Source organism: Passer montanus, unplaced genomic scaffold (assembly GCF_014805655.1).
Source record: "Passer montanus isolate IOZ18808 unplaced genomic scaffold, ASM1480565v1 scaffold139, whole genome shotgun sequence".
Taxonomy (NCBI): Eukaryota; Metazoa; Chordata; class Aves; order Passeriformes; family Passeridae; genus Passer; species Passer montanus.
The window spans coordinates 471,578-493,997 of record NW_024360830.1 but is presented as its reverse complement, the minus strand read 5'-3'; the positions used below and the strand labels follow the sequence as shown (position 1 = coordinate 493,997).

Here is a 22,420-nt window from a genome sequence, read left to right as displayed (position 1 = left end):
TTAAAACCCATAAAGTGGTTCCTGACACCTCAAATCCTAAACTGCCTTGTTAGCAAACAAATATGAATATGATATCCCTTGCAATATTGTTTTCCCTTCAATGTTTTCTTGCCATGCTCAAACCTGAGCAGTTATGCTGTCTTTGGGAATGCTGAGAAGCACCTTCTGTGTTTATATCTCCCCTGGGAGACTCTGAAAAATACACCTGGAGCACTGTGTTTCAAGTTTCACAAATGCTCAGGGCAAGTACCTTGGTGAAGGCTCTTCAAAGTCAGTTTTATCAAGGTCAGTGTCATAAGTGCAATGAGGCTGAGGGTGGGGGGAGTGGGTCAGGATGGGGACACATGACCACCACCATTTTAAAGGGAAATCAAAAGATAACAATATTAACAACAAAAAGAATAGGATGGAAAGGATGGATTAATGCCTATGCAATATTATTTTAGGGATCTTCAAACAAGCTTCTAGGTCTATCCCACAGAGCTTATCAGTGAAATATTAAGTCAGATCTGAAACAACATATCTGCATATTAAACCACAATTTACATCTAATCCTTGAAGAAGATGTAAAAGTAAAACTAACTTTACAAAAAACTGTTATAATTAAATTTAAGGAAGAATTTTTTTTTTTCTGGTAGTTTAAGACCACACAAAGGTAATGTGAGAAAGTATTGATGGGCTGAAAAAGAGAATTTTTAGCATGAATGTATGGGACAACAGCAAACTGTACTTAGCTGCTGCTCTCCCTGCAAAGCTGATTTGTAAATGTTTTTTCCAGCATTAAATGAGAAAGAACCCTGCTTTGCAATTGCCCAGCTCAATAATCATCTTTATTTTAAACTTGAAAAAGCAGATATGCTCTCAATTACTGTTTTCCTTTGGTAGGGTTTTAACGTATCCTTGTATTCCCATCTATAGGTTCCATACTCACAGCTTCATTAGAATGGATTACATGCATTTTGTTAATACCAAGCATAACACATCTCTTACAGAGTACTTAAAAATTATTCCTTTTCAAGTAATGAAAATTTCTTTTCTCTTCCATGTCCCAATATCCTCTGTTTAACTCAAAAATTATTCTCAAACAACTCTTAATAATAACAACATTTAAACTTTGAAAATGAAGTGCAAGAACAAATTACAATATAAAATTACCTTTAGATAAGAAATCTGAGCAGATACCTACAGGGCATGAATCCTGAGGAAACAGCCCTGAGTAAATATCTGCTGAAGGGAAGCAAATGACTTGCAGAACTCACCTGCCATTCCCTCAGCTTATTAGAATTGCATACAACTTCTACTTTGTTCTTCAAGGATGTCCAAGTCACATCAATCATAAAAAGAAGAAACCCAGCAATCTTTTTGTGCTGTCAGCTGAAATTTGAGAGAAGGGAGAGGTACTTAGCAGTTGTTATTAATACCTGTAAAGTTGTCAAACGAATTAACTGGTTCCTATAATATATGTCTGTCTAATGCCAGAGTTCCTACTCAACGTGGGTGTAATTATGGGAGGAGATACCAAAATTATTTACTCAGAGGAAATGCATGCTCTTGAATCCCAAGTCAAGAAGAACTTCCTACAAAGATAATAGGTGTGCCATGAATAAGTTATCTTTAAGGATGAGGAAATGGGGAGCGTGGTGGGATGTAAAAGCTGTCTGAAGGAAAAAGGAGCATTTCCTGATGACATAACTTCCAAGTTGGTTAATGTCACTTCTGGGTTTGTCCAATAGCTGTGGGTTGGTTTCAGTTCAGAGGATTTTTTCTTTGGTCTAATATTATCTCAAATAACCTCTGACAAATAGAATTAAAAGCTCCCACTAGAAACAAGTATCTGTTTACCTGTTTATCTGTTTACCTGTTAAGTTAGCTCCATATATTAGTATTTCCCAAAAGTTTTATTTCAAAAAGAACACAAAACTAATAACCTTGAGTACTTTTTTTCAGCAAAAACTTTAAGCCTGTCTATTTTAACAACCATGATTATATTTCTTTTGGGGTTTATGAATATATTTATTTTTGGTGTTGTGCCATCACCTTGTAAAAGAGTACGAGTAATAAAATTATGTCGTTTTGAAGAGGATTATCTGCTTAAGATTCTGCAGCCCCACTGATCATGTTTTAGCACTCAGTAAAGACTTTAAAATAAATTAGTCTGAATTTTAAGTTACAGAGAAAGAAAAACCAACTGAAATAGCAAAAGTTAAGCTCCAGCAGCTGTTTTTTAAGGTTGATTTTACAAGATAGCCTTCTTTGTACCTTTTTGAGAAACTTTGCTTTCCTATCACAAAGACCAAGAGTCCTTACTAATGTGACAGTCATGCTAGCCCTATCCCAAAGCTTCTCCCACTAGGCAGTGGCACACCTGGCACAGCACATCTCCACTTACATTATAATTCAGCGGTTCTTCCTTCCCTTGGAAGCTTCCAGGATGTTCAGGCTGCCAAGGCTTCTTCCGGGAATCACCTCAAATGGGTTTGATTGCTGTCCAGAGCTACTTCAGTTGGTCTTTTTCTCTTTTCCTTAATTCATATTCCTTGGAAACCATAAGAGCCACAAGCCTCTGATGTTCCCCGGTCCTCACACACGGCCCTAGTGACAAACCGCATCGACCAGTTCTTAAGTTCAGGCTCTGAGTACTTACAGTGATTGCCTCAGATGTTACACATTGCTCCCACTGGCATTTGACTGTTTCCTTTCTTCTTCCTTGCTGCTCATACACGTAATTAAGTCTCAGAACACTTTTTCTGTCTTGGCTGCAACCACCTCCTTTACCTCTGCAAGGCACGCCCACAGTGGTGCTCACCGAGCCACCAGAACCTCTCTCAGACTGGCCTACATCCCAAACTGGCACCTGCCAGTCTCACCTTCACCACAGCAAAGCAGCAGCAGCTGCTGTTGCAATCCCTTTGGAATGCAGCAGTCATGGTTCCTAAGTGACTAATGACTGAACGTTGTCACAGGTGTTTTTCCTAGCTCAATGCCACCCACCCGTCATCCAAAATGGTTCAAAATACTTTGTTCCTATTTTCGCCTTGTATCAGTCTTGGAATTGCAGTTCAATTTGCTAACTTTCAGAGAAAAACTTTTAGATTTTATTTATCTCCTTTATAATTTTGTCTACTGTTCATATCCCCAGAGCAACTAACTCCATCTTATAATTGTCTTGTTACTACTTTTTGCTACAAAGAGGAAAGCAATTTAAATTCCAAAAAACCCAAAAACAAAAACAAAAAAAACCAAAAAAACCCAACAAAAACCCATTGCAGAATCTCCTCCTTAAGACTGTATTGGAGTTGTCTTTTACTCACACTCATTCACTTCATGTGCAGTGAGTGTTGCTGGGGAGGGTCTGATTTGAAGGTTTCATTTCTGCTCGTGCAATTCACTTGACTTTAGCAAAATCTGTGTTTCACACACACAAGAGATGTAAAAAGAAGTCATTTCATGTATATCTACATTCTAAACTCAAGGCTGTGCTTGAGCTTGAACTTCTATTGTGGTTTACTGTAGCCCAAAGGAGACCACCAAGATAATTAGAGGGATGGAGCTCCTCTCCTGTGAGGAAATCTGAGGGAATTGGGTTTCTTCAGCCTGGAAAAGAGAATTTGGGTGATCTAATTGTGGCCTGCCAGTACCTGAAGAGCCTACCAGGAAGATGGAGAGATACTTGTTACAAGGGTGTGGTGTGACAGGACAACGGGAATGGCTTCAAACTGACACAGACTAGGTTTAGATTGGATATTAGGAATAAAATCTTCCCCGTGAAGATTTTATTTTTTTGCCTTGGCATAGGTTGCCCAGAGGAGCTGTGGCTGCCCCATCCCTGGAAATGTTCAAGGCCAGCTTGAATGGGGCTCTGAGAAACCTGGTCTGGTGAGAATTGTCCCTGCCCACAACAGGGGGATTGGAGCCAGATTAACTTTGGGGCTCCTTCCAACCCAAGCCATTGCATGAATCTGTGATTTACACAAAGAAAGCTCTTGGCAAGCCTTGAGAAACAGCAGGAGAAAAGAGGAGGAACCACTGTGGGCTCCTTGCACAGCCTCTCTGTAGCTCATCCCATCTGATGTCCAGTGTGGTCTCATACTGACATCCTGTGATGGCAGCAGGAAACCAGGCTGCCTGCAGGTGCCCTGCTACAGCAATTTTGCTGGCTACAAGGACAAAAGAGCTTTATAGCCAGTCTGCTCTTGTGCTCCTGAACGGTGAGAAGCCCTCATGACAGCTCACAGTACCCTGTTTAGGGTGGAAGCTGGGGCACAGAGTTAAGCTTTTATTGCTTCCTGGCCCAACAGTGCCAGAGCAGCAGCTTGTCTTTCCATCCATTTTACCTACATAGTCATTTTCAGTCAGAGCCTGACTTACTGTTACACAGTTACTGCCCATAAACCAAGTCACTCACTGGGCTACACCTACTCCACTGGAACCCATCATTTAGCCTGTACCAGTCTCCCATAAAAGGTTGAAGTTTGATTTACTAAACTCAAATCTAAGAGATGACTTCCTGACACATCACCTATAGTAAAGAATTCCTAACTCTCCTCAAATAAAAATACACCCAGATTTAAGATTGCCCTGCCTTTTATTCCCAAAGAAGACTTTCAGCAAGTGCAAAATATCAACAATCTAAAATATGTACAAAATATGTACGCTGAGCTGGGCAATTACCCCCGTGTTTGTTGAATGGCTCTCAAATTGGACACCACCCAAATTCCTGTTGAACATTTCCTATGCCTCATTTGGACACTGTGATTTACCAACAAAAAAAAAAAAAAAAGGAAACTGTCAGGACAGTTTGTAGCAAAGAAGACAAAACTAAATGACAGAAATCATGCAAGTCATCCTCACTATGTTGTAGTATCACATTTTCAGTAAGGAGAAATATTTTGGAAGTGTTTGGAAGTCCACTGGATAATGCTTTCAATAAGTAACAATGAGTTTATGAATGTGTGTGCAGAGGCATCTGGAGCCAGGAGGAATTCATTCCAAAGAAAGCCAGACATAACTCAAAGAGTCTCTAAGTAGAAGGCAAAATGTTCTTTTTAATAACATGGATATTCACAACAGTAAATGAACAATCAACCATTCCTCAGTTTATTTAAAATTACAATGTAAAATTGCAATTATATGGTGTCGGTGACCCTTTATCAGAGGAAGTGAAGATTTGTTTTGCTGATCATCTCATTGTTTTCTATACAAGATTTGTTATCATATTTTGTTCAGTTTATACACACACAGACCACTCCTTGTATATCTTCATGTTAGTTAATCACATTTACCATCTTAAAGGTCTTAATATCTGCAAATTTATCACAGGAGAAATTAACAAGTAGATGTTTGGGACCCGCCTCAGAAGGGATAAGTTTAAACTTGGTACTGGATTTCTCACTGGCTTTCAGTGGTGGTATGCTAAAAAAAAAGGAAACAGAGGGAAAATATAAGTTGAAAACAGGCTTATGCATCATGCTTAGTTTCTTCACTAATCATCTTCCACCTACTTTGAAGTGATAAGAGTTCTTACTCTTATCACTTCAAAGTAAGATGGCCATGAAAAGATCACACATGGCTTGACTATCTGATAAGTATTTAAAGACTCAAATCCATACATTAAAGGCTCTCCCAAATTAATTATGCAGTAACCCAGATAAGCCCACAAAGGGGGACATAATAATAAATGAGATCTAAGATTTCATGCAGAATAGAGGGTGTAAAACACATCACTGAATCATTGCAAAAGAATAATCAGAGACCATGCAGAATGTTAATACCAACTCTTGAATTAGAATGGAGTATAGCACCAAGGAAACCTCCGTGTTTACAGAGCAGGAAATTCTGAATGGAAGTTAAAATGTTTTACACCAGTGTGTTTTGTAACTCTTGGAAACTTGTTAATGTTTTTCCCTTACCCTGACATATTGTCTTGTCTTGCCTGAGGATAAAATTATGTGGTAGAGACAACAGGAGGTTGGTAAATTCCCTCAGGAGAACTTATAAATGATGGGATGAACCCTTCCTAATTGCTCAAGTGCAAATGGCAATGTTAAGTTGCTGTGTTTGTTTGTGTTTGTCTGTGCATTCAGCTAAAGACCATGTTCCTATATCCCAGGTATTTTCCAGAAATAACTGCATTTGTGAGGATATGTTGAAATTTTTGTGCAATTTCTTGTCCGTACAAAATGAGGGACAGTCTGAAAATTTAATCTTTCTGTTTCAATTATGAAATACTGAAGGGAAAAGGGCAGGAAAAGTTACAAAATCACCAAAGCAGATAATAGGGAACTGGGATCGACAGTGAAAAAAAAAAAAAAAAAAAGGTATCTTATTCCAGAATTCTCAATCACTATCTCAACATCATCAAATAGTTTCTTGACACTGTGATCTGCTGTATCTGGAAAAGCTGAGCATGGAGCAGACCTGGCTTTGTGCTTTTCAGAGGTCCCACCCTTTGAGATCACAACCTGTGTCTAAGCAGTGCTAATTTTTGTTCCCAAAGTTGAGACACTGCTGTATCTGCTTTTTACATGTATTTCTATCTGTTGGATATAAATACAATTTATTTACAATGCTCTGTACCCAGATTGGCACCTGCAGTCCATTTAATACAGTGAAAAAAATATCCTGGTTTAAATATGTTGTATTTTGGGTAAGTGTGGACAGAAATAGCCGTGTATCCTATTGTTGGCCTCTGATCAAACAAGAAGGTGCAACCTCTCTGTCCTACAGCAGGACAGACAGCTTCAGCAACATTTACAGCTTGGGTAAGCATGATTTTTTTCTCTGGAAGTGTGTGGTCCTGCTAGATAGGCAGGAAAACAAGTTCTATCCAATTATGACAGCAATTATTTGACCTCCCAAACCATGGAGCCAAAGCCCAGCCTAGATGAAGAGCTGGTTCATCACTGTGTGCTCATAATCTGTGCCTCCCAGGTTACAGCTAGAAGAAAATGATGTCTCATCCCACAATTCAGTTCCAACTCATCCATGCCCACATTCTTGTTTGATAGCAGCAGATGTTTCTGGTACTCACCGTAGCTCCAGGATCCCTTGGAGCAGGTCACTGCCCTCCACCTGCAGCACGCAGTCCTTCACCTCCTCATTGATGGGATTGGTAAATGCCACCTCCACTAACACCTCTTTATTCACTTTTGCTTCACCAAGCACCTGTGCAAAGAAAATGCTGGTGAGGCCAGGTTCTCAGTGCTCTTTTCTAGCTGAGCCTTTTCAGGCATCAGGAGAGGAGCTATTGTGAGGGGCTGTGATGAACCATGGCAGAATTTCTGAATGTGAGCAGAGCATTTCATTTAGGGCAGAAAGTGCTCTCAAAGAACTCACTCTCCCTTTTCTCTGTCACTGCAGTTACAACAAAGGGAATTTACCTGTATGTCAATGTCAGGATTGTCCAGGATGATGTTTCTTTTCACAAGCACTTGAATGCCATCTTTTACATGACATAATGCTGTGACCTGGATTGTTTTGTCTGTAGTTAACTGCTGCTGGTATTCAGGATACTTTATCTTAATGGGAAATTGTTTTTCTAGAAGGAAAAAAAATGAATTGTTACACACCTTTATAAACCCACGGAGCTTCATATCTAAAATTAGTATTTTCCTTTTATGCTGTGACTAGGACTAGGAGGGCTTTCAGCCATCACTACCAATATTAATTAATTAATGCAAATCTATCAGTTTGCTTTAGAGAGATAGTGATTTCTTTAATGTTATCCCTTCTCCATTCACTACTACTGTATTGCCTGGCTTCTTTTCCCCCCCTATTGCTCTGAAAGATGCAACAGCTGGAGTTTAAGGAGTTTACTGGTGCCTCTCCAGAAGTTAAATTACCTACTAAAAAAATGAATTATTTCTGCTTCTCGCTAATGACTTGAAGCCTAAGATTAGTATAAGACAGTATCAATTGTGATTCAATGATCTTTCACTTCATGCTGGAGATGCTGACATATCTCTTATCCCAGGCTCCTAATGGTAACATTTTCCAAAATGTGAAAAGCACTTGGGGAGATGATAGTGTGAAACATGCCTTGTTAATTCATGTGTAATGTAATATTTTTCTCAGCTTCTTCTACCCAGGGATTTAGGATTGCAGTTTGTTAGAGCTTTTTCCCCCAAGCTGAGCAGCCTCCGTTGCCCCTTTACAGATAAAACCATTATGATTAAAAGGTATTTGAAAAATTACCTTCCTTTGGGGCCAGAGTGACAGATATGGAGTCCTTCCAGATCTGATTAACTCGTCTTCTAGTATACAGAGTACTCCATGCAGTCATATTTACATTTACAGTCTTAGCATCAGACTGCAAATTTTCAAGAACCAGAAGTAGGTTGAGGTCTTTGCCAACTTCTAAAGAGCCAGCCACCTTGAATTTTCCTGAGATGTCAGGCTTCTGTTCAACTTCCTCCTGTTTTGGTGCTGTAGGATCAAATTTATCCTCAAGTCCTAGCTTCTTACGGGCTTTTTTAAAAATTTCTCTTTCTTTTGCAGAGCCTGTCAGGGAGAACCATGGAAATTATCCTCAACAGTTAATATGCATTTCTTATATTACATGGCTGCTAGAGAGAAGCTAGCCAAGACATAGTGTCTGTGCTTAGAGATAAACAAGCCCTCTGTTTTCCACAGCCATACCTTATTTTCTGCATCTGAAGTCAGTAACATCACTCTCCTTCTTATAACATTTTTTCAAACATAAAGCCTTAACTCTAAAGTTTCTCTTTTCCCATTTCGATCCTTTTTTATGGCTATAACATTTAGAAGTGAATTCTTATTTGGTAGCACAGAGAAAGGCCCAAATTTTGGGGAAGGCTGATGGCACTGTGGGGTGGGTTGGCTGGCAGCCAACCATCCACCCAGCCCCTCACTCCCCTTTTCCATAGGAGGGGAGAAGCCTTGTGGGTTGAGGTAATGACAGTTTAACAAAAGCAGAAGCTGCTCATGAGCAAAGGAAAAAGAGAAACATATCATGGGGATGATCAGACCTGAAGGACTGAGAAGGTGCTGTGCTCTTGCACCCTTTGAAAGAGTTGCTTTTCCTGGGCCTAAGTGCTGATTTAGCTCAGGTTTCTGCAACAGACCTTTTATCCTACAGATAAATATTTGGGCTGTAGCATAATTCTCACTAAGCAGAGGCAGACAGTGCATGTCAGCAACAGGCAAATGGTACAGTGAACACTTTATCTATTTAACTATTTAATTATATCTATTTAACACTTCATGGAACAGTGAATCACTTTGGGGATACTTGGACTTGACTTATTTAGATCCCACAAAGCAGCTCTATATCAGAAAGGGCAAGGCAGTTGTTTAATTTTTTTACTCAGTACCTTTTCTTCCCTTTTGTGTAGGAATTGAATAAATCAATTATAAATTCTGCTCCTGCTTTATAAATGCATTAAGAGACTCCTAACTGAAAAGTTATATATTTTTGGGAATGAAGCAACTATGTGATCAGAAGAACCAGTGGTTTTACTTACCTTCCTCATATTTATAATCTCTGGTGACATCTACACGAGCATCTCTACCAACTGCCTTTGTACTGATGGAGGCACCAATTTCTGTAGACTTAGAGAATATCAAAGTTTTCTTTCCAGTTGCAGAGTCATAATTCCAGTACATACAGTCAGCATTCACTTCTGCAAACACAAATGGGCCATCGTAGTCCAGCTCTACTTCTCCTTCTTTGATGGCATGCCGTGAGGCAGGACCACACTGATAAATTCCTACAGCATCAAGGAAAAGGAATTTAGGCATAATCTTTGACAGTAAGCAGATTATTAGACAGATATTTATCACTGACTCCTCAATTGCCCTGTGCTGCTGTCCTGTTCAAGCCCTTTCATTCACATAAACCCTCATACAAGGTCACTCATCAATGTATCTTGTGTTTATTCTGAAAGTACACTTGATTTATTTTATATTTTCCCTCAATTTTTAATAGCATTTGATACCTACATTAGAAATATAGGAATTGCTGTAAAAACTGCTCCTGGAATTCTAGTTTCTTTCTTGGCATCCACAGATGATCTGAAGCTTTTCTAATGCAACCAATGAAGTATTTTCTTCTGCAACTATTTCTGAGCAGGCTGACAAATTGCATTTTACAATGCTTTTACTTTTTTTCCTTCTCTCTAAAAGTGACTGACTTTATACATTTTCAGCATTAATCCTGAAATAAAATTTGTGTACCTCCACTTTCTTCTTGGGGAGTTGCATCCAGAACTTGCCATCCACTGTATGAGGGGCCCAAGTCGTTGCGTATAAACCAGCTTTCATTCCAGACATGGAAATTCCTGTGTGCAAAAATCAACTAAGTAAGCTACTAGTACATATTTATGGATTCCTGTCCACCTTCTTTAATCAGCTATCTTAGTTATGTGGATTAAATGTCTTTGTTTGCACAGTTCTTATCTGAGACTCACCACTTCTACCCTCACTACATTAACTAGAAAGGTGTTGAAAATTGCATTGTGGAATAAACATCAAGAGCAGAAAACATATTTGTGAAGTTATAAAAATGCCTTGAGCCTATTCTTCTCCAAAAGCTTTGAGCCCATACACTTCCTTAGTTTTAGCTTTAGATTTGCTTCTGGCAGAATGCTACAGTTCTACATGTCACATGTAGATAGAAAGGGTCCAGAACAAGAAGGGAAGTAAACAAGACAAGAAACTGAGGGACTACTTCTGCTCTTTGCTGAATGCAAGCTTGTTTGAACTGCATTTGATGCTTAATAGAGGCAGCACTTAAGTTACTTTCAGTGCAAATGATGTCACTGCAAGAAAGCTGGTTCTGTTGGACTTTTACAGTTTAACGGGAACTGGTTCTGAAGAATAGTTTCAAACTAGGTTAAGTTGCCACTGCTTGATACATGTAGTGCAATACTTGATGCTTAATAGAGGCAGCAGTTACTTTCAGTGCAAATGATGTCACTGCAAGAAAGCTGGTTCTGTTGGACTTTTACAGTTTAACGTGAAAAGGTTCTGAAGAATAATTTCAAACTAGGTTAAGTTGCCACTGTTTGATACATGTAGTGAAATATTGCAAATTTTCAGCCATCTGTGGCATCATAACTGTAATTTTGCCTGCCCTGGCTTCAATTAGCTGTTGTAGTTAGTGTCACAGTTCTTTGTTTAACTGAGAAAGAGTGAAAACACCAAGTCTTGTAGTATTATTCTGTAGTATTTTTTATTGATCCACTCTGTGTGTGTAGTAGTTTTTAAGGCAATTCTTAAGAAGATAAAACATTTGTCATTAGAATCTATGCTCTGGAGACACTGTAGACACTGATAAGCTCTACTATTAAATATTGAGGCTTACCACACGCTATCAGCTCCCCTCTCCAAATGATTTCCATCTGCATCATAAAACTCATCCACACGCAGATTTCCATCTGCATCATGGGCAGAACTGAAGTTTGTAATTGTACGAGTGGGAATCCCCAGACATCTAAGCACTAAAGAGTGAAGAGAAAGCCACAGTCAGAAAGCAATATTTCTGCAGGTTTCATATAGCATGGTAACGTCTTCAAAGGCTTCCATATAGGAAGTAATATTAGTGCTTCTTTTAATGGAATCTGTGCAATGTCAGTCATGTGTGTGACATAAAACATACCTGTAGTCAGTACTGCTGCAAAAACCCAACATTGTCCATATTTAACAGGTTTGAATCCTGATTTCTTCCAGCTTTGCAGGATTTCACCACTTCCTGTCCAGCTGCTGGGATTTTTACCACCCTCATATTTTCCACTCCAGTTTCCTAGCACCACCCCTTGGTCATCATTGGCGTTGACCTGAGAAGATATTCACTAAATTTATGATGAGGTAAATTGAGAGTTTACAACCTGTCTGAAAGGCCTAGGAGTTACAGCAAATGCCATATTGAATTTGAGCCAATAGTGCTCTCTCATCAAAAAGGGAAAGCTCACAGTAGGCTGCACTGGGGAAAGTGTGACCAGGAGTTTGAGGGAGGCTGTTAACCCCCTTATATTATCCCTATCAAGGCTGTGCCAGGAGTCCTGTCTCTAGTTTTGGGTCTCTCAGTTCAAAGGGATGTTGAGACACTGAAGAGGAGCCAGGAGGGAGGGCTGCAAGATGGTCAGGGGTCCTGCTGCACACAATCTCCAGGGAGAAGTTGAGGCACTGTCCTAGTTCTGTCTGGTTGTGGAGGGTGCAGGTGATGTAAAACCAGCTTACAACCATTTGAATGTGTGTTCTAACTAATCTTTCTCTTTTATATACCAAGAGGCAACAGCAGAAAGCTGTAGCTTGGGAAAATAATATTTGATATAAGAGACAAATTCCTCATTAGGAGGGTAGGGCAGCTCTGGACTGGTCACCCACGGAGGCCACAAACCCTCCTTCCTTGGAGAGTTTCAAACCAGCCTGGCAAATCCATGGCTGAGCTGATCTAGTACCCAGTAGTTCCACTTCAAATGGATGGACTAAAGACCTCCAGTGAACTGATCCCTCAGCTACTCCTGTTTTATATTTTCAGTGTGACGACTGGATATCAAAGTGATAAGTATCAGAACGATCCCAGAGGAGATAAACCTGGCGGGCTCAGATCAGATGCCCATGTAGGCCCATACTTCACCATACAGACAGCGGCCTAAAATTTTCTATGAAGTGCCTTCATATTTACTTTCCCTGAGCACTTTTAAAGAACACTCAGTAGTTTGCACTTAGTGAAGCTGTTGCTTACCATGGCACTGAGAACACGGCCCAGGTACCTGGGGTCATGGCGGTGAGACACGTCTGTGATAGGATCCTGACGGTAGTACAGGCTGCGATCCATTATGGACAGGCAAATGTTGAGGATGTCTCCTTGAAACTGTGGCACAGAAAGAAACCAGTGTTTTGAAAACACAGATTACTAAAAATCAGGATGCAGATAGCCATATTAGTGTTGAATGAGGTTTTTAAATCACTGATTGAAGTGCTGCAGAGCTCAGCCAGGCATTACCTTGTAAAAATGTGGCCACAACAAACTCTGAACATCAGAACTCACAGAGCTTTTAAAAGCTTGGAATCTGTGGACTTGAGGCCTCTCAGAATTGCTACAGTACTTTACTAAGTTAAGGCTACGTAGTCTTACCAAAGATATCAATTAATATTATTTCTTCTGGCTGCTCTTCCAAGGCAGGACAGGGAGTAGTAAATTACAAATCCTCATATTGATCAGTGAAACAGGGCTTGGCACAAGTGCTGATTGCAACACCAGAGTCCTGCTCTTCAGAGATGTATGCAATGAACTGGAAAAAGCAAATGACCCAGTTCATACAAAAACAATGTCTGGTGTTTCAGTGCTACATTTACCTGGCCGAAGTTCCATCCAAAATTGCTGATATGATTTTTATTGCCTGCAAAAATGATGCCAAACTCTTCTAGCACATATTCCTCACACTCAGCCTTGTTAGGCATGAACACATCATCACCTGAAAAACCAAAACAGAGAGATGTACAAATATGACAGGCAAAATAAACCAAAACCTCAGGAGTCTTGCTGTATAAGGCAAGATCTCTCTTGATCTATAAGGGTGCTTGCAGATATCCACCCTTTGCTGTTCTTGGTGCTATAAACAGATTGTGAAACTCGGGATCTACAATTAGAGAAAGGGGTGGGAGGTGTCTGAGTGAAGATGGAGGTGTGACACTGCCAAATCTGTGAGAAAATGGTAAATATGACTCCTTTCTTGGTTCTACAGAGGCCAGACACACTCTTCTAAACTTTTGCAGAAGTAGGGGTGCTCTGTCAAAAGCAGAACCTTATCTTTTAGAGCAATGAACTCTTTAGTATGTACATACTACAGGGCTGATGTACCAGAAGACCCTAAGAAACTGTTAGACTCTTCTTTTTCATTACTGATCCATTCTGTTGTCAATTTTCAGCTGCTATATTAAAGTGTAGATCAAATGGAAAAGCTGCAAATATTAATGAATCTAAAAGCAACATAGCTCTTTAGAGGAAATTCGACATATTCATACCTGAAGACCAAGGGTTAAAAAGCAAAACAAAAGTGCCAAGATTTTGTGGAGAGGAGCTGCCACTTTGAACACTCAGCCTGTAACGTCCAATGACAGCATTGTGTGGGCTGGAAATGGAGATGCTCACAGAGTTGGAGCTGCTGGACTGCAGAACTGCACTCCAGCCCTCCTTGCTCGCTGTGCTGGAGATATCAAACGTGGCCAGGGTCCTGGTGGTCTTTGAGGGTTTTGGACCTTTCAAGAAAAACAAATAATTTTTTTTTTCCATGCCATGCTGAAATATAGATTTAGTCATCAATGAACTCAGCAGGGATGTAACCCTCCCAACCCTCCCCTCAGGTGAATTTGTGCCAGATATTGGCAACTGAAGGAAGCTGTGGCTGGTGGCTAAAATTGCAGTAATACAACAAACACCTCAACAGTTCCATGGCTGTGTGAATGAGCACATTGGCTCTGTCATTTATTCCTTTGCTGCTCTGTAGTGCAGATTGGGCCAGAAGAATGTCCCGAGGCAGCATTACTCTCCCTGTGAAAGAAGCTGGGGGCCATACCTGTTTCTGCAATGAATATTAAGTTTTGCTCAGGCCGTTCTGTTCCATTGAAGGTGAGAGTGAAAGCCTGTCCTCTCCTCACAATCAGTTCTTCACTGGAAAATTTACTTGTGTGGTGTTCTCTTGCATTTTCTTTCAGGTGCCAGTCTGTACTTGGCTGCGTTGCAGCTATGAAAAAATGAGATGAGCAAAAAAGCTTGAGAATACATCCAAAGAAGAAGGAAGAGAAACACACTCTGAAGAATTTGAAGAATTGCTTATTACTTTCTACAGGTAACTGGTATCCATGTAAGGCTTCCACCAAAATTAGAAATAATTTATATGTGAGCATTTTTTTAAGAGACTCCATCTTGCATAGGTTGTTAGAGGTTATCTACATAATTAAATATAGAAGCAGTAGTATACAGGGCACTAAAGATATACCCTGTACTAAATTAAAATCAGAAAGGCATGCAAGAGGAGAGAAACCTGAGAGAATTGAATATTTATGAGTTGCTTAGATAAAAATCTGTCTGAACTCTATTAATTCTTCCATTTTGAGATGGTGTCACCCTAAGAGAGGCACAGCCTTGCTGCCTCTGAATGAGAAATAAAGAAACCTGACTGAGCTGAGAAACCCTGTGAATTTTAAGCCATGACGTGGTCTCCAGCCCCATTATGTGTCACACAGCTGCCACTGTTGGAAGCACCTAAGAGGAACATGCTGATGGACACTGGGCTGTCATTTGGCAGTGGGAGAGATGGCAGAATTGGGGAGAGAACACTCCTAAAATCTGCTTTGGGATGCTCTTGCATGAGAACTGTGGCTTCAGTCAGGGGTCAGAGAATAAAGATCCAAGACTGACTTGGATCTGACATCATCAGAGCCTGTGGAGGGATTCCTAGTAGGAGATGGCTTGATGGTTTAATGGCTTCATTATGGGTTCATCAATGGCTTGATGAAGTGCAGAAGTACAGAATAATTTGGGATGCTCTTGCATGAGAACTGAGGCTTCAGTCAGGGGTCAGAGAATAAAGATCCAAGACTGACTTGGATCTGACATCATCAGAGCCTGTGGAGGGATTTCTAGTAGGAGATGGCTTGATGGTTTAAATGAAGTGCAGAAGTACAGAATAGAAAGAATTTTTCTTCCCCTGTGAAGAGGGAGATAGGAAAGAGTAAGTGTGTGGTGCTTAGGAGTGGAAAATTGTTACCCTGTGTCATTATTGAATAAAAAAATCATCATCCCATGTTCAACCAAATTTCTTAATCTGAAAAATCTTAGTCTTTCTAAATCTTAAAAAAAAGATTTTTTTACAGCGTGATCTTAAATTTATCAAGTTCATACAAGCCTTGAAATAACTACATTGGTAGTTTTAGCAATGCAGTCACTGTCCAAATGTAGAGGAACGTGGGTTTTTTACAGTATTGAGGTGAGAAACATGGATGATTTTTCAAGGAACATACCTACTATTAAAAAAAATCCTCAGAAACTTAGCAATGAAGCACATCTATTGTACAACGAGCTGAGGGCTCAGGGAGTTTTGCCTTTAGAAAGGCAGGAGTTGAAAAAGCAACATGAGACCCTTTATAATCATTATTAAACTGGTCTGTTTGCATATCTATAAATATTAGCACGTGAGCAAAAACCGCACACTGCTAAAGTTCTAGCAACAAAGAAACTGCCAAAAAAAACCCCAAGCCCCCCAATTTTTTGTATCCTCTCTGCTTTGGTTTCTGAAACCTTTGCAATTATACATTCCCAAAGTTCTGCTTTGCTTCTTTCTCTTATGTCAGATCTGGCAGTCTGTCATTTGCACTTTTTTGAAAGCTCCAAATAGCTGCAGGTTTTCCCTTCCTATTGGTAAAATATAACATTTTTATGTCAGTTAAATACCTGGGCTGCCAAATCTCATTCTGACAAAGCTTGCTTTTCCCATGCACACAATAAAGGAAAAAATGCAATTCCTGTGAAAATCCTTCTGACTCAATGGAAGAATTTACTATTTTTTTTTTTTCTTGGATCAAAACTCCTTAGAGAAGTAGTGACCTCTCAGTGTCCATGACAGAGCTGCACATGAAGTATGGATGTAAGAAGGTAACAAAGAGCACCACAGGATGGGCTTTCCCCTTGCTCACCTTGGCCCATATCTGATCAGTGTGTCCTCTGTAGCTTCCTCTGAAAGGTCTCCTGTACTTCTGCTGGCTCAAGGAATGAATTCCTTTGGTGCCTTTCACTTCTTTAAACTCTGTTTGCAATATTTCCTCAGGGGGTGGAGCTCGAGTAGCTGTCTTTGCCCCCAGCCTTGATCTGACCAGTGGGGCTTGAGGATTCATTTTTCATTCATTTTTTTCCTCCCTCAGTCCTCATGTCCTCATCTTGTTTCCTTGAAACCTAACATCTGAAGCTTGGATAATCTTTATTCCTAACAGTCTGGGTACTTGTTAAGAGTTTCTTAATATATTTAAAATTATAAGAACTTTAGCATTTAGCTGCTTTTCTTTCTGTTGTATTGTTAAAGTTCTAGGAACAGCATAACTCCTTCTTGCAAAACACTATTCCTAATTTTAAATACTCCATGAGCAATACTTACAGGGACTTTTTCTTTAATTCCCTAAATTGGTTGTTTTGGAGCTGCTTTTTTCCCTTCCCTGCATTGTAGTAACTGCAAAACAATGGCCAAGCTATTGTCTCTGCCCCAGCTCCAATCAGGGCCAAATTAAAAGAACAAATTTTTCATTTATCACATAATTTCTGTTTAACCCAGTTCAATAGACAAGCACTCCATGCCATATTTGCATGATACACTATAGTGACAACAGGTAAGTATATTTGTGACTTGTGATAAAATATCTATCATTGCTTTCAGCTGGTGCTCTACTATTTTTCATAATACATCTCTGACCATGCTACTGGCAAAACCAATTTATGCCCAAAAATCTTCCACTTAACTTCAAGGAAAGTAAATTTTGCTTATGCTTTGCAGGTGGCTCCACTTTGTGTTAAGAAAGAGACAGACTAATTCAGATACTTTTATGAAACAACCTGTAAAATTTGATGAACACAATGCACACCTTATTCATCATTTTAGTTGGCTGGGCTCAGGGTTCAGTAGCCAAATGTTCTGTTTTCTGGTTTGGATCATGTTTGGAACATCCAGAATTGGAGCTTGCTCAACCCATTTCTTATACAGACATGTTTTATTCATGTTTCTTATAAATGGTGTTGTTAGAACAAACAGTTTTTAACTGGCTATAATTTAGACTGCTACTTTGACACTCTCTTCACTAATTATATTAATCTTAACAGGGACCGTAGTTTTATAGCTTGCAAAGCCCAACTGTGATTTTAAAGTGATAAGACTAATCCCTAAATTTAAAATGTTTTAGAATTTTATTAGAGTTTTTTGATGTTAAGACACACTCTCCTATCCATACTTTTAAATACTGTTAAATGTCACACAAACAATTTGCAGAATAAATTTAAGTTTTCAGCCTATCCTTGGATACACAGCAATTTTCCTTTGACAGGAAGGTTAGTTACTGTTGAAAGAGAAAGAACAGCAGTCCATTTATGCTGGCAGACAGTATGTCAGGAAGAACAAGTTGTGGCTGTTGTGTCAGCTTCTGGTGTTTATTCCCAGCTCTGCCTAAGTTGCCTTGCAGGCCTCTGGTGTGCTTTGTTTGTAAAACAGATGAATGATACATACTGGACCTTTGGATTAAAGATTATGGACAAAGGTTGAGAATGAGGGCAAAATTAATGAGAAATATTAACACTAGTCAGAACATGCAGTCGGTCAAGCACAATGCATCTGACCCAAGCAGTGTTTCAGGGCTTGAATGGTGGCTGTAAATGTAGGGCCTGCACAGGCAGGAGCTTGAAACCCTGTGGATAGCAACATTCTCTTGGACTTCAGCAAACTGAAGCTATGAACCACATTAGTATATTTTTCATGTTCCCAGAAGGAGGTGTATCAGAATCATCCTTTGCAGACTGGTCCAGTCATATCATTCATGACATCCTTTTCCAGTAATACCCAAATTTTTTCCCTAACCTCAGTAACTGTTAAAGCAATGAATATATGGGACTAAGAGTTTCAGCACTGAACAGCGAAGGACATATTTGGTAACAGGCAAATTCTCTTCAGTAAACTCCTTTCTCTTTCTCTTTCCAATGTTTTCTTTCACACCAACTCTATGTGAATCCTCAGCGATACTTGAATTTTATGAAATGTCACCTATTATTAATTGTGCTTTTGTTCAGGATGGGAAATTAGTACCTATAATAGTCTGTCTGCTCCTATCTTCTCTCTGAGCACAGCTCTTCTCTAACATATCCCCAAAGCACCATGCTGCAACCACATGGCCATGACTCACTGGGACCGCCTCAGTGGACTTGATGATCTTACAGCTCTTTCTCAACCTAAATTATTCTGATTCTCTGATTCAGTATCCTGAGAAGTCTGGGCTATTCTATCTCTTATCACATCCCGGGTTTGAATAATTAAGCAAGAAATTCCATCAGCAACCCCCACTCCTGCTATCCTAGATACAGGAATTCAAGTGCTTTTCTACAGCTGTGCTTTTTTTGTGACCCACTCTAGGGAGAGACCTGGAACACTGGTGTGGACTGACTCACAGCAGCACTTTTCAGGACTAGAACCACCTGACAGAGAATGGTCAGGCCTACATGGAAAAATATTTGGCCAAGATCTCTTCCGAGCCTTACATATTGTCCAAGACACTTCTCATTTTCTGTCTCTGTCTTCCACTCACACGCCTGAATAGCAGGGGCATTTGGAATAGAAGCCTGAAGCCTTCCTGAAGATCCTGACTGTTCCTGAAGTTTGCCAACAACCTTTCTTCCTTTGAAGACAGCAGAACTTGGCACAATCCCCTTCCATGCTGTCTGTGTAAGAAGGGTGTCCTGTTAGCTGGGCTCAGATCTCCTCTTGAGATCTCAGCTCGTTCCAGATGTGATGGCTTGTTCAGAAGGGAGGCTGACAGTGACATAATAGTGACATGCACTGATATGTGATCTTCAAAAACTCCCAAGGGACCAGGACACAGGAACAAGCCAAACTGGCAGTGCACAGACTGGGATGAACCTCTGCTGGACTCTCCTGACAGCTCCCACATCGTCACACAGCACCTATTATCTACAGCCTATGATATTTAAATGTATTTCCCTACCTCTCCCACTTATGCATGTATGTCTTCCACTGGAATGGAATAAAGGCGTTATTTTGAATTATTTTAACTTCCAGCTACTGCTGCACACTCATCACCCAGGAACAGCCCAGTGCAGGCTCCCATCAGTGCCCTGCTCTGCTGCTCTCTGAGGATCCAGGGTGCTGTCCCACTCTGCGGGCAGGCGCTCCCAGTGCTAATGCACAAACAAGATGCTTGCAGGTGTCACTCACGCCTTAATTGTAATGACACTGAAGCTTAAAAGTGACAGAAAGAAGCTGAGATAATTATTTTCAGTGTGAGACTACGAAACAAGTTGTTAAATCCTTAGTAGCAATAGTGGTGCTGCAGACTATCAAAACCCTTTAAAAATCAGGCAAACTTATAGGAACCTTTTAGGTGTTTTTATCTTTTCTTTATGCAACACCTGGATTCTGTCAAAGCAGGTCCATTAGAGACTAGCCCACAAATGCATAAAGATTTTCTGGGGAAAAAGGTGTGTCTGTCAGCAGGATGTGTGTCAGGGGATGGGAGGAGTAGGGAGAGAGGAAGAGAAGGAGTGAAAACAGCTTGGTGTGCACACACCTGCACACAAACCCTCAGTTTTTTACATAGAAAATTGTCCATGATACCATGAGGAGCATCTTTGTGCAGTTCTGACATCTCCAGCTGAACCTGGGCTTGGGTATTTCTTGGATCCTGGGTATTTCACAGGCAAGTGCTTATCATGATCAACAAATACCTGTTTGTTTGTTAAATGCTGCATTAAATGCTTCTTGAGTTTCATGCAACAAGAAAATTGTCGTTGAGAAGTTTAGACTGCTGTCTGAAATTTCAAGAGGAAGTTTTGAGAGACAGCCCTGCTAAAATGTTCTAGTTATTGGCAAATCATTGCTTAAAAGGAAGTGTTACAATGCAGAAAGAATTGGTTTGTGGGTTTTCCCCCCATTGCTGTACCTGGAGGTTTCAACTGTCCACCTTACTGTATAGCTCTTTTGTTAAAAAGAAGGATTTTCCTACTCAGTCCAATATTTCAGCTTCACCTATTAAATTGTGTTTTGCCATTTATTTAAGGTCTGCTCAGAGGAGGAGATTTATGAAGGAATCTACAGCCCTATGCTGATTGCATGGACCCAATTCTCTCCTAGCCTCAGTTCTGCTCTTAAACAAGTAAACATATAGATGGTATCACACATAGCAGCTGCACTGAGATAGTCATTAATTAACCACCATGAGGCCAGGCAAACAGCAGATGCTGGGAGGGATGCTGGCAAAAGGTCAAAACAATAACAGGAATTATTTCAAATAACAGATATATGGACAAACACTTGTGTTCTAAGAGTTTGTGCAATCACTTCTAGAACTGTGAGAAGGGGGTTAATGTGCCTCTCTTAAACTGCATGAAGGGAAAACAATGAATGTAATTTCTGCACTGGAGCCCCTGATCTGTGGATGGCTGGTTTTTATTAATTCATTTTTATTAATTTCCTGAGCTTTTCAAGCCTAAGTCACATAAAGCCAGCCCAGCATGTGCTCTGCCTAGGATTGGTAAAGGAGCATCATCTTAAACTCAAGACTCATTCTATGTATCTATGAAGGGGACCTAGAAGAAAGTTGGGAACAAACGTTTGGCAGGTCCTGTAGAAATAGAACATGGGGTCATGGTTTTAAACTGAAGGACTCAGGTTAGATAAAAGAAAAGGTTTTATCACAGGGAACAAACGTTTAGCAGGTCCTGTAGAAATGGAACATGGGGTCATGGTTTTAAACTGAAGGACACAAAAAAAGAAAAGGTTTTACCACAGAGGGTGGCAAGGAAATGGCACAGGTTGCCCAGGGAGGTGCAGGTGCCCCATTCCTGGAAAAATGCAAGGTCAGGGTGGATGGGGCCCTGAGCAACCTGATCTGCTTGCAGATGTCCCTGCTCGTGGCAGGGGAGCTGGAGATGGCCTTTAACTACCCCTTCCAACTCACACTACTCTGTGATTCCATACATCTCTAAACAGGTGCCAGCAAGTCAGGGCTGAGTGAGTACATGGCCAGTCTTACTAAAAGGTATTGATTTAACTTCCTTCCTCCTAAGACTTCACTGCTGGACTTCTACTAGATTTGTTTGCATTTTAAAGTGCCTTTGCCTTTCACACTAATTAAAAAAAATAGTTAAAATGGCATTACTGGCTCTGGATCTGCAGGAAGAAGTTTAGTCTGTAGTGTATCCTCTCCATAAGAATTTCCATCAGCACAAGATTCATTCATATGCAACCTACTCTTGGATTCATTAAATTTCATGCTAAAATAAAATTTGCACTTTGCCGTAACTTCTTCTTTGCCATAACAATTGCTCTATTTGCATTTTTAAAATATTTTTAAGATTTAACATCAGTATAGCAATGGATGGATGATCTTCTTGTGCTTGTTTGTGTCTTTTGTAAAATTCAAGAAAGAAAAACACTGAAAAAACATATGCATAATTCTCAAAATGTTTTGTATTTCAAAAGTTCAGAGCCCTTTACAAAACAACCCCACAGAGAGAGCTAACACATGGTACAATATTCACTTTCCCATTCCATATGAACAAAGAGACTTTTTTGTTTAAAACTTACCAGCCATGCTCCTTTGCTCCTCTTTGCCTTGGACTTTGTATTGCTGTGAGCAACTGCAGACCTATATGATAAGACTTCAAGCTCTGGCTGTGTTGCAGCATTTA

At 40.0% G+C, this 22,420-nt stretch overlaps 1 protein-coding gene across 3 annotated transcripts; it reads right to left on the bottom strand.

The window, feature by feature from the left end:
• Positions 1-5,031: 5,031 nt before the first annotated feature.
• On the bottom strand, positions 5,032-22,338 carry LOC120497836 (protein-glutamine gamma-glutamyltransferase E-like). Of its 3 annotated transcripts, none has more exons than XM_039699779.1 (13): positions 22,317-22,338; positions 14,541-14,708; positions 13,990-14,223; positions 13,321-13,439; positions 12,707-12,835; positions 11,618-11,795; positions 11,324-11,459; positions 10,195-10,298; positions 9,483-9,728; positions 8,194-8,499; positions 7,380-7,537; positions 7,031-7,164; positions 5,032-5,412 (listed from the first exon to the last, which is right to left on the bottom strand). In XM_039699779.1, the coding sequence occupies exons 1-13, from the start codon at positions 22,321-22,323 to the stop codon at positions 5,265-5,267; spliced, it is 2,067 nt and encodes a 688-aa protein (XP_039555713.1). In that variant the 5' UTR covers positions 22,324-22,338; the 3' UTR covers positions 5,032-5,264. The 3 variants fall into 3 exon arrangements, with proteins under 3 accessions (XP_039555713.1, XP_039555712.1, XP_039555711.1); XM_039699778.1 differs by lacking the exon at positions 22,317-22,338 and adding an exon at positions 16,660-16,722; XM_039699777.1 differs by lacking the exon at positions 22,317-22,338 and adding an exon at positions 14,805-14,930.
• Between the last annotated feature and the right edge of the window lie 82 nt (positions 22,339-22,420).

Excerpts from the sequence above, each read along its gene's own strand:
- LOC120497836 (XM_039699777.1), bottom strand. The coding sequence starts at position 14,889 with ATGGAGTCTCTTAAAAAAATGCTCACATATAAATTATTTCTAATTTTG. Across the intron at positions 14,709-14,804 it reads ATACCAGTTACCTGTAGAAA|CTGCAACGCAGCCAAGTACA; the intron begins GTAATAAGCAAT and ends ATTTTTTCATAG. Across the intron at positions 11,796-12,706 it reads GCCGTGTTCTCAGTGCCATG|GTCAACGCCAATGATGACCA; the intron begins GTAAGCAACAGC and ends ATATCTTCTCAG.